At 37.8% G+C, this 12,483-nt stretch overlaps 1 protein-coding gene across 1 annotated transcript; it reads left to right on the top strand.

The window, feature by feature from the left end:
- The first annotated feature begins 379 nt into the window (after window positions 1-379).
- On the top strand, window positions 380-2,452 carry LOC112203932 (receptor-like protein 3). The gene has a single exon (XM_024344829.1). The coding sequence runs from the start codon at window positions 380-382 to the stop codon at window positions 2,450-2,452; it is 2,073 nt and encodes a 690-aa protein (XP_024200597.1).
- The last annotated feature ends 10,031 nt before the right edge of the window (window positions 2,453-12,483 follow it).

Below are 12,483 nucleotides of genomic sequence, written 5' to 3'. Positions count from 1 at the left end.
TCAAATAGGGGAGATCTTTCCCACCACGTACAAAGGGTCTTGCTGATTTGTGATTTGTGGGCCTGGAAGTTTCCTGTTTTCTCAGTTAATTAGTATTACTGAAGTGGTTGTACTGAAGTATCATATTTCATTGTTTGCATGACTCTTCATATATAAACAAGCACTAGGTGAGCAATCTAAATTAAACCTATATAACATGTATCAGAAACGAAGAAATATGCTAGTAGCACTGCCTTATCACCCAATAGCTCAATACTTCCTTCTTATTCTACTTGGCTCCATTTTATCTACATATGTTCATGCATGTGGCTCAAGTGAAAGTACCTCTCTCTTGTCTTTTGCCCTCACTCTGTCTTCTCCTTCCTTAAATTGGACACGCATGGATTGTTGCCAATGGGAAGGCATTACTTGTGATGTGGCTGGTCGAGTAACCCATTTGCACTTATCCTCCAAGGGCCTCAGACTCAAAGGAGGTAATTTTCCCTCATCATCACTAGGAAATCTCACACATCTGACCCACCTCAATCTATCTCACAATTCGCTTTCTGGTTCTTTAGATCAAGCTGGATTTTTCTTGTCCTTGGGTCGTCTTGAGGTACTTGATTTGAGTTTTAACCTTCTTTCTGGAGAGCTACCAGGTTCTCTATCACCATCCAATAATATTCGGATAGTGGATTTGTCTAGCAATCGCTTCCATGGTGCAATTACATCCTCCTTCTTCCAACAAGCAAAGAATTTGACTCGTTTCTATGTCATGAACAACAGTTTCTCAAATTATATCCCATCCCCTATTTGTGACCGGTCTTCTTCATTGATTAGGCTGTTGGATTTTTCCTACAATAAATTTGGAGGCAATCTCTCTCGCGGACTAGGAAACTGTTCCAAACTGGAAGTTTTTCGTGCTGGTTACAATAACCTCTCAGGATCACTTCCAGAAGATATTTATGATGCTACCGCAATAGAAGAAATTGCAATCCCTGCTAATTCTTTTTATGGAGGCATTAGTAACAGAATTGTTAACCTCACTAACCTCACAATTCTTGACCTCTACTTCAATCATTTCAGTGGCATGCTTCCAATAGATATTGGGAAGCTCTCCAAATTGAAAGTCTTGCTCCTTCATTCCAATAATCTAAAAGGTTCTTTGCCACCATCTTTGCTGAATTGCACAAACCTTATGGAACTGAATCTAGGATTCAACCTTTTGAAAGGAGATATCTCGGCTTTTAATTTCTCCAGACTTAGTCAACTTCGTAAACTTGACTTTGTGAGTAATCGTTTTACTGGTATCTTGCCAATAAGCCTTTACTCATGCAAGTCCCTTAGAGCAATTCGACTAAGCTTGAACAACCTAGAGGGACAACTACAACCCGAGATTGTCAGCCTGAAATACTTATCCTTCCTCTCACTTTCTGGGAACAGACTGACCAATATCACAGGCGCTATGAATATATTGAAGGGTTGTAGAAATCTCACGGTACTCATCCTTTCAACTACTTTTATAGGTGAAGAAATGCCAGATGGTCATCACATGGCTGACTTTGATGGATTCCAAAATCTTAGGATTTTGGCTTTGCATGGTTGTGGTCTCGCCGGTCAAATACCTATATGGTTTTCTAAGCTTAAGAAGCTAGAGATCTTGGATATGGGTTATAATAGAATCACAGGCTCAATTCCTACGTGGTTGGGGACTTTACCTATGCTCTTTTCGATAAACTTGCGGTCCAACCTAATCTCAGGTGAAATTCCAAAAGAACTTTGCACACTACCAATGTTGGTATCTGAACAAATTGCAGCTCAAGTAGATCATGGTTATCTTGAATTGCCATTCTTCGCTTCCCAACCCGTGCCTGATGCAAGCATTTTACAGTACAATTCTTTGTCTTACTATCCACCATCGATATTCTTAAACAACAATAGCATCAGTGGCAATATACCTACTGAGATCGGATATTTGCAGCTTCTCCATACATTGGATCTCAGCGCCAACCAGGTGTCGGGCAACATTCCAGACCAAATATCTAATCTCAGAAACTTGGAGACATTGGATCTTTCGGTGAATCATTTGTCTGGAGAAATTCCACCTTCAATGACGAGTCTTAATTTCTTGTCATCTTTTAATGTCTCATATAATAATTTGGAAGGAGAAATACCAAAAGGCACTCAGCTCCAAGGCTTGAATGTCTCAGCATTTGAGGGGAATCCGAAGCTTTGTGGTTCCCCACTTCTAAATCTGTGTCAATCATTCAATGGTACTGATTCAGATTCAGATTCAGATGATGATGATGATGATAAGAATGACGGGAATCAAATTCTTGGGTTGCATATTTCCGTTGTGCTTGGCTTCACTATAGGGTTAGTGGGAGTTTGTGGTTCATTATTGCTTATCAAGACTTGGAGAGATGCATATTTCAAACTCCTGAATAATGTACAAGATAGGCTCAAATGCTGAATGAGATTGGACAGTTCGCATGGGACTGTCGGAAAGAATTCTTATGAGGAGAAGATTGTACTTTACTTTACTTATTTCAGTGTATTTCTATTTTTGCTTAATTATGTAAGGCATAGTGTTTGTTCTCATAATATTCTGTTCTTAGATAGTTGTACTGGCCAGATTTGTCCCAAAAAAAAAAAAAAAGACGTTGGTGTATTGTACTTCTATTCACTGGTATTAGTAATTTCAGTGTATTTCTATTTTTGCTTAATTATGTAAGGCATAGTGTTCGTTCTCATAATATTCTGTTCTTAGATAGTTGTACTGGCCGGTTTTGTCCAAAAAAAAAAAAAGACGTTAGTGTATGGTAAGTTATAATTCTGACATTGTAAAGGTCATTGATTCGATTCTCACTGACATATGTAAGGGTGGGGTGAGCTAAGAGTTTTAAAAAAAATAAAAAATTCTTGTTTTACTTTTTTTTTTTCTTTGGGAACGCATGTTCATATATTATTAGGTCATCTTACTATTCTTCTTCTTCTTCTCTGACCGGCATCTGAATCTATTTAATTAAGTAGCTGCCGTGAATTTTACGTGATTTTTTTTTTTCCTGAAATAGAGCCAGTAGGCAAAAATATATTCATCAGAAGCCAGAATAGGTCGTTACATACCCTTCCGTTGACATCTAGAAAGACAAGAAGACAGTGGTAGTACCCACAGTGGTACATAGAAAATAGACCTACTCATTGTACAATCAAGTACGTAGACAAAGCGGGATCCCCCTTTGGTACCACGCTGGAGGAGCTAGAAGGCCCGATGCTCCCAACCTAACTCATAAAACAGTAAATCTAGTCGCCTAGAGACCTCAATTGGTGTACAACTAGAGACACTGAGAATTAAATCGACAAAGACCAAACCAAATGCTAAAAACAAGGTAGGAAAAACCACTAGATGCCTAAAAAAAAGGCCTAAAAGAACTAGAAAATAATAAAAGCTAACTAACGGCCCATTTGGCCCAAAGAAGAGCAGAACCCTAAGCCCAACTAGCTGTCCCAGCCCTGTTGAGCTTCTGCCTTTATGTGTTGAGGACGCCGCACACCGTAAGCCAGCCGCTACCACGCCTGCACCATGCCGTCGTCGCCCACTTCAAGGACCACCGTCCACACCACACCGCCACCACCGTGCTTAATTGTTCGGCCACTTCAAGGTATTTTCTGACTTTGTCACAGTTGAGAAAGTTATTGGAAATGTTGAGATGATGCTGTGGATGAAATTTGGTGGCCGAAGGAGGAGTTGGCCGCCGCATGAACAGTACCGCGCATGAATAGTGCGACGGTGAATAGTTCGGTGTATGAACAGTGATTTATATGCTTCTTTTTTTGGCTAGTTAAATCCTATATTTGTTGTAGGGTTTGTAAATGTGATTTTGGTGGATTTTGGAGTGATTTGTTATGGATTAGGAATTTCTGAAGTTTAGTGAGACGGGTGTCGATTATGGGAATCCGACCTTCGTATTTTCCCTTGTTTCCGCTTTGGAATACTTAATCGATGAATTGGTAATAATGGTAAAGTTTGGATTGAATCCAAGAAGAAGTGGATAGGTGATTTATGAGGATATGATGTGGGAATGGTATTTAATTTCCGGATTGTTATTCACGAATTATAATTGTGTACAGGACGACGTACCGAGCTACTGCTTGACGAAGGAAACCGTTTGCGTGATCGCCTAAATAGTACTGTGAGTGGACATTTATTTTAAATTAAATGTGCATGCAGTATCTTATTATTTTCCGATTGAGGTTTAATTTATTATTTGAATTATTGAGTGTTATTATTTTATGAGCTTGATTTCTTGAGATTTATTATGCTCTATGAGTTACGGGATTTTTTAGTGGATTTCCTTCCCGAGGGCTTTCAATAGATTTTTCAAGCTATTTATTTATGAGTTATTGAGTTGGGAAATGATTTTCGGGAAGTGACTGATTAAGAAAATATTATGAGAATTATTGATTTCGAATATCGGTTTTTATGAGGATTCACGAGTACGAATGTTTCATCGAATATTTGAGCATGATTGAATTATCGAGATTTATTGAATTTTGAGCTCCGCACTTATCAGCCTTGAGTTAGATTGAGATTTCTTTCCAAAAGCATTTATTGATTTACAGAGTATTTGATTTATGCTTTTGAGGATTTATTGAGATATTGAGATTTGAGTTAGCGAGATCATCCTGAGTTATGCTTTCGGTGAATTTTTAATGTTTTATTGAAGTAACAGCGAGTTTCTTTCCGAAAGCAAGTAATTGAAAGAGGTTGTTTCCAGTTTATTGAGGAGGCTATCTTCGGCGCATGCGTATATTACCTAGTTGGTAGTCCCTTCTAGGTAATAGTCTGGTTGGCAGTCCCTTCCATACTACATCCCGGTTGGCAGTCCCTTCCGATGCGTCACCTGGTTGGCAATCCCTTCCAGATGATATGAGGTAGTTAGTTGGCAGTCCCTTCTAACTACCTGTGGCTAGTTGGCAATCCCTTCTACCCACCGCCTCCTATTCTGGTTGACAGTTCCTTCTGATGCATCACCTGGTTGGCAGTCCCTTCCAGATGACATGAGGTAGTTAGTTGGCAGTCCCTTCTAACTACCTGTGGCTAGTTGGCAGTCCCTTCTACCCACCGCCTCCTATTCCGGTTGGCAGTCCCTTCCGATGCGTCATCTGGGTGGCAGTCCCTCCTAGATGGCATGAGATGACTAGACAGCAGTCCTTTCTAGTCATCAAACGAGCCTCATAAAAAGGATGTTTTTATAAGATTGAGGATGAGATTTTAAGAGATTTCAAGATGTTCTATTTTACGTAATTAAGATTTCAGTAAAGATGATGAGTAAGAGTGTTTCCAAGATTGTTACTGCATGCGAGTTTTTAGAGAATAACTCATTAAGTTTTACTTATTCACTCGAAATTATTTATTTTTCGTCCATTCACTCTAACAGATTTTAAATGTTTTTCCCTGGGCCATTCTGTTTCAAATGCCCAGTTTGCAGGCCAGTTTAGCTTGAGGTCGGGTGTACATGGGGTTGAAGCATAGCTGTCATAGCTTCCGCATTATAAAAGTATCGATCGTTTATCTTATATTCTATTCTCTTGTACGCCTGTACATTAGATTGCTCTGATAACCCATGATATTAATATTCTTAAGTTCAGAATTGTTTGTGAAATGGGAGATGTTGTGATATAGGGAGCAGGGTGGCTCCAGAAGAATAAGGTGGACTATTTTAGAAGTGTAACTGTCTTCTACAGGTTTTTGGGTAATCCACTTTTAGAGTGAGTTCCACCAAATTTTTGGTAGAATTTCTTCTGAGGTGGGCCCCTCAATGCCACTTCGGATTTCAAGGTGAAATCCGGGGCGGGTCCTGTTAGTTGAGAAATAATTAAATACAAACAGTAATATTGTCTAAATTAGAGGTGACAAACGGGCCACTAAGCACGAGCACGGCACATGCCCGGCAAGCTTAAAAGCAGCCCGGCACGGCCCAAGCCCGTTAGTGGCTCGGCACGGCCCAAGCCCGTTAGTGGCTCGGCACGACCCGAGCACGTTAGAATAACGGGTCGGGCTGAGCCTAAGAATATTGGCCCATTGGCCCGGCCCGGCACTGCCCGAGCACGACATATTGTGGGCCAGCCCGTTACAAACACAAAATTTCATTTTGTTTTTAAAAATATTAAAAAAATACAATGATGAGATTTGAATATGAGACATTTTTATTTAAAATCTCATGACAATTCCACCAATGCTTTCTTTTATATTGTCAAAATAATGCAACAAAACATTATATCATTGTTTTGACATAAGTATTTTTTCTAAATATTAAATATTGTTATAAACTAGAGAAAAATATAGAGATAGAAGAGAGAAACAGAGTATGGAGGAGGTAGAAGTATCTATTTCATTTTCATTAGACCCCTTTATATAGGAGTAATATTTACATCATAAGGACATAACTAATGAGTATTTACAGTGGACAGCCACATATATATAATATTTATAACACTCCCCCTTGGATGTTCACCACTAAATTATATGGTGTTGGACGCGCTTAATGTTGCCTCGTCAAAAACCTTGCCAGGTAACAAAAACCCAGTGGGACAAAAACAACCCTGGTCGAAGGAGAAAAAGAGTACAACGCGCATATGTCCTAGGTAGCATAATTTTGAATGCTCCCCCTGATGAGAATCTCCCCCTGAATACATGCACCATGTATATTAGATATGGTGCGTCGATCACATAGGTGAGACCATGTGTGCTTTGCATAAAGGGGACTCATCATGAATTGCAATTCCTGCAAAAGTTAGGGCATTACCAATAAAACTATGATGTTCTTAATGAATCTTACCTGACATGATAAGAGTAGAACCAATTTCATTTGCTCAAATTATAGATAAAGATATTAGTTAAAGAATAACAATATAAATGAACAACAATTGTGTAACGTCCCGGACCTAAATTTTACCGTTTACTAGTCATTTGGACGGGAAACGACAATTTTTTTCAACTTTTACTTGTTTAGATACTTTTAGTGGCCCTAAAAGTTGACTTTTCGTTCGGGTCAAAATTTGAGGAAACTTCCTTCGTGAAAATTGTAGAGGACGTTAAACCGAGCGCGTGCATATGTTGTGCGTAAAAATTGGATTTCGTATGTGAAAGTTATAAGCGAAAGATTAAAGTTACTGTTTACGGTTACTGTTCATGGTAAGTTTCTATAAATAGCCGAGTTACTGTGGTAAGTTTCCATTTTTGGAAACCTACCCGGCTCTTTCTCTCTCCTCCCCCGACATTTCCTTCCTCTTCGGCCCGATTCTTCCTCCTCCGATTTCTCCCTCCTCCGGCTGACCCACGGCGAAATCCGGCCATCCCCAAGCTCGTCTCCTCCCCCTTGATTCATCTGTGGTGGTATTTTGGGGAGATTTGGCCGGAGGAGCTCGATTTCTTGCTGGGAAGGTTACTGTAGCAACTTGCAGGTTTTGACGATTTCCGGCGATTCCGGCCGTCTCCGGCCACCAAACCGGCGTCGAAGGTTCGGTTTTTGACATAGATCATTTCCCCTAAGGTCTTTCATTTCAATTTGCAGTGTAGAGGTCGAATTAACGATTTGAAATTTATAGGGTTCTTGGAGTTTTTTGGAAAAATTTCACCGGCCGGTTTCAACTGTTTAAAGGTAAAATTGGGTTGTGTTGTAGTTGAGAAAATTGATCAGTGTGTTGAGTAGGTGCTACTGTCAAAATATGGTGGCCATCGGAGGTAGTGGCTGCCGGCGCGTAGGGCCCACGCGCTGCCACTGTTGGCGGCGCGTGGAGGCGTGTGTGGGCAGTGTTTTAATTTCAGTTTTTAGCCCTTTAAATTGTATAAATGTTGTGGAGCTTGTATGTGAAGTTTGGTGAATTTTGGAAGAGTTTGGATATGTTTGTGAATTCCCGAAGTTTGGAAGTTTTGGTTGTCGAATTGTGGGAATCCGACCTTCGGGTTTCCTTTGTTCCGATATGGAATACTTTAACCGATGGAGATAGATTAATGGTGAAGTTTGGATTGAATCCGGAAAGAAATGGTGATGTGGGATTTCGTAGGGTTTTGGGATTCATTATAGAATCGTACTTGTTTATCGAATTATTGTTTACGGAATATAATTGTGTACAGGACGAGGTACCGACCCATCGCTTGACGAGGATCCTTACGCTTGGGTACCACGTTAGCCGCATACTGTGAGTGGACTTTTGTTTTTAAGTAAATGATGCATGCATTTATTTCTTGATTATGCTCTATTTATTTATTTATCAATTTACTTTTTCGAGCATATGGTTATTTTCGAAAATGGATTTGGATTTATGATTATTTGAAGATTTTATGGCGTGCGGGGTCACGTCATTGGAATGCTTATTTCCCTCCCATTTATTTTATTAATGAGATTTTTTAGAAAGATTTTCGAAATGGGATTTCGATGAAGTTAATGCTTATTTAGTTATCGACTTCGGTTTTGGCATTGGGAATGCCTTGTTGATGATTTTGGAAATTGATTTTGTTCCGGTTTACGAGTAATATTATTTCTCCTATTTATTTTGAACTTGAGATTATCTTGGCGTGTAGGACACGTCGTTGGAAATTCATTTACGAGAGATGGGGAAGCTTTATGTACTTATGGATTTACTTGGTTTTTGGATTTTCTTTTGCCATACTTTGGGTGACTTATCATTGCTAGCATTGATCTTCCTCGTTTGTGGCGAGGAGATGGGATCACCGAAGCCCTCCGCCTTTGTGGCGCTGGTTACTGTCTCTGTGACAGTAATTCTGAAGCCCAGTATCCTATCGCTACACATAGTGGCGTAAGGGTATATTACGGGAGTAATGGGAGTACTTTAGCCTGGGAGGCTCACTCGTATGGCTATCGTCTTCCCCTACTCATTATACTATTTTCAACTAGCAGGGCTAGTCCGATTTATTTTAGCCAACGGGGCTGGTTTTATTTCCTTGAGTATCTGAGTTTCAACCTTTTCCTTTATTCGTTTGTGACTAGCGGGGCTAGTCGGCTTTCATGAGCGGAACTCCTCTTATTTTATTTTTGTTAATCATTGCATACATCGGGAATTTTAAAGAAATAAATGTGGGAAAGTATAAAATCCCTTTTGTTTGAAATTATTTATTTTTGTCCACTCACGCTAACGTTTTTTATGTACTTTCCCCTGGGCCCTTCGGTTTCAAATGCCCAGTTCGCAGTGTAGCTGTTCGGCTTTAGGAGTTGAGGCTTAGCACCACCGCTGCCATCTATCCCTCGTAGGTTACTTGCTAACCTACTATGTATATCATTGTTCTTTTGGTTTTAGCCTGCTCTGATAACCTTGAGATTTTGTATTAATATTGTAACCTATGACTTGGTTGTAATTTGAGTTAATTGGATAATTTGATACTCTAAATTGTGGAGTTGTGCGGTTCTGGGAGCAGGGTGGCTCCAGAAGTTTTGGGAGGGTTGTTTAGAAGTGAAATTGAAATTCTACAGGTTTTGGGTTGCTCATTTTTAAGGGAGGTTATGCCGAAATTTTTGGTAAACCTTCTTTAAAGGTGGGTCCCGCGGGGCCACTTCGGATTCCAGGGTGGAATCCGGGGCGGACCCTGTCAAATTGACACATTTACCTTTATCCGAGCATTGAAATTTAAGTATGACATATTTAACTATAAATATCAATTTATGTAATTGATAATTTCATATAGGCTCAATATGAGCTCTAGATAAATTCATAACTTCGCGAAAGTTAGAATATGTTGCAACATTATGAGTATGATTCGAATTCGATTTTCTTAGTCTTGTCATAGTACTCGTTGAGGCAATAAGTCACTTTAACCATAATTGAATGAGTATGTATGAGTTTTAGACTTTTGATTCCATGAGTGAGCTTTAAGCTCATTCATTCATGGACTTGCCTTTGGCAATATGAATCGGTCAAGGATTTGATTAAGCAAAATGCATGCTTATAATGACACATTTGGGGATTTGCTTTTAGTAATTTGCCTTTAAGATTTTCATAATAATCATGACAACCTGCTATAAGCCTCTCGTCAATATAATAGCTATATGTAACACTGTACTTATAGAAAAGTTGTCGCTTGGAGAAGAATGCCCATGTCTCTAGAAAGAGAATTGTGTCATAGTGATTTCAATTCAGTTTAGTACACCCTTTGTAATTTTTTAGGGTAGATAAAGTCCAAGTATATCATCACGTTTATAATATTTAAATTCATTGGAATTGCCTCTTTCCAATTTGGCCAATAGTATGATTTGTCGACACAATGAAACGTGGTAGTATATAGCCCTTGATGATATTTAGTTGCAACTACAGATGAGATATCATCAATGATAATCAATTAGAGATCTATCACACATTCAAAATATATGCATGCATTAGCTATAATAAGCTTATTCATATCCGGTACCCATGCCTTTTTTAGGGCATTTATTGTCTCTCAAGGACAAATTAATTCAAGAATGTGGATCTTTGTATAACCTCATAATGAGTGTTACAGGGCTTGTATAATCTTCCCTTATAGGGTGCTTAAAACATTGGACTTGGTGGCTATATTTCACATAAATTCACGCCATTACAATAGCGTTTCCTCCCCTTAATGGCGGGAAGACCATCTAGTTTGATCATTCGCAAAATATACGTGCAAAAAATTTGGATTGGAAATCCATTGGTGGGTGGCGAGCCCAAACCAATTTTTAGGTCAAAAACTTGTCTTTAATAAGTGTCACTTTCTCATAATTGATTGAGACTTTTTCTTAAGATAATAATAAGACATGGTGGATAAATATCACACACCAATTCATATCGTTTTTCATAATATTTCTCCCCCTAATGATGGGAGAATTGTCTTATTAAAGTGACAACTCGCAGATATGCGACAAATTCTAATATCCTCGTTAGGAAAGTTTGCAATTATTATTGTATTAAACAACAATGTAGAGTATGTATGTAAATGAGTCTACATGACATAGTAATGACACATTAGTCACGCCAAAATAAATTTATTTGGCTCAATGAAATTTTTAATTCATGATATAGTATACAGTAGTATACTCATAGTTGATTAATACAACATAAAGTCGGTGGAAATTTCATCACCAATATATGCAGTGGTAATTCCATATATGTAACATAATATGAGCTCAGTTGGAGTCGACCATCAATCAAGATCTGCAGCTCTTGAGATGATTGTTACCTTAGCTTTTGGAAGCATCATTTGTGAAAAATTATCAACAATTGCAATGGATCATGTCCATAGTTGCATTATATGCATGCAAGACAACTATGTTTGTCATTATATTTATCATGAACATTCATGGTTCAAAATGAATTTATTAATGAACACGTGGTTCATATTATTGTTTGACACTGAAAACAAATGTCAAAATTATACTCCAATTTGAGTCTGGGACAGTAGTCCATATGGGTATAAGCATATACTCCAATAATAATAGATTTAGGGACCATAGCCCTCATACTCAAAATATTTGGTTTGAGTCTTCACAATTAGAAGCATGTTCTAAAAGTGGAGTGAATAGAGGTTCACATGTACTCATAAAGAGAAGGGACAAAGGTCCTGACATAATTGGAGATCAAGAAACAAGATGTTTCGATCTATTTGATTGTATAACAATCAGTGGAGGAATTTTAAGTCCTCATGTAATTGAAACAAGAAACATGAGTGACAATTTTATATCAAATTATCAGATAAGATAATAAGAGGAAATTAAATTGAAGTTGTCAAACTCATGAAAATACATTCCTCGATTCTGTTGAAAATATAATTGATATTTTTGATACCAATATGTGAGTACCATATGCCAAAATAGAGGCAGATTCATTTAGAGTCAGTAATTGAAATATGCATTAATATAACATTATAACAAAATAATCATAAATTTGTTATAGTCTAGTTGGTTAGGATATTTGGTTCGCATCCAAAAAGACCTGAGTTCAATTCCCAACGATACACAAACGACATAATCATATGAGGTAGATATAATCATAAGTAATAAATGTTCATTATGATCGCATAAAATAAATAACTATGGTGAGTATCGAATAATAGTAATAGAATGATAATAAAATGAGTTATTAATAACAATAACTACAAGATAATGGCAATTAAAAATATTATCATGATAATTGTAGTTTGCAACAAATACTCATGACAAATTCAATTATGAAAGAATTGTAATAAAGGTAATTTAAACATAATAAATATGATTAAACAGATAAAGATAATGAAACATAATTATGTTTAATCGGTGCCAAAACATATGCTTAAAATGACTAAACAAAATAAATAGAGACAAAAAAAAATGCCTAAACATAGGCTTAAAATTTATCGGTATCAAGAAAACCGCCGCTGATCATGTAATCAATATGTTTTCCATTGTCCACAAAAAAATCAGGACTTTGAGCTTGTTATCTTCACTGACAGATTCTCCACATAATTTTAGTTGGGAGGTAATCATATGTTTAGTG

Source organism: Rosa chinensis, chromosome 5 (genome assembly GCF_002994745.2).
Source record: "Rosa chinensis cultivar Old Blush chromosome 5, RchiOBHm-V2, whole genome shotgun sequence".
NCBI lineage: Eukaryota > Viridiplantae > Streptophyta > Magnoliopsida > Rosales > Rosaceae > Rosa > Rosa chinensis.
Note: the sequence above shows the minus strand (reverse complement) of the source record. Positions and strands in the feature narration are given on the sequence as shown.

Bases quoted from the DNA above. Each gene is read 5' to 3' on its own strand.
- LOC112203932 (XM_024344829.1), top strand. From the start codon at position 380: ATGGATTGTTGCCAATGGGAAGGCATTACTTGTGATGTGGCTGGTCGA.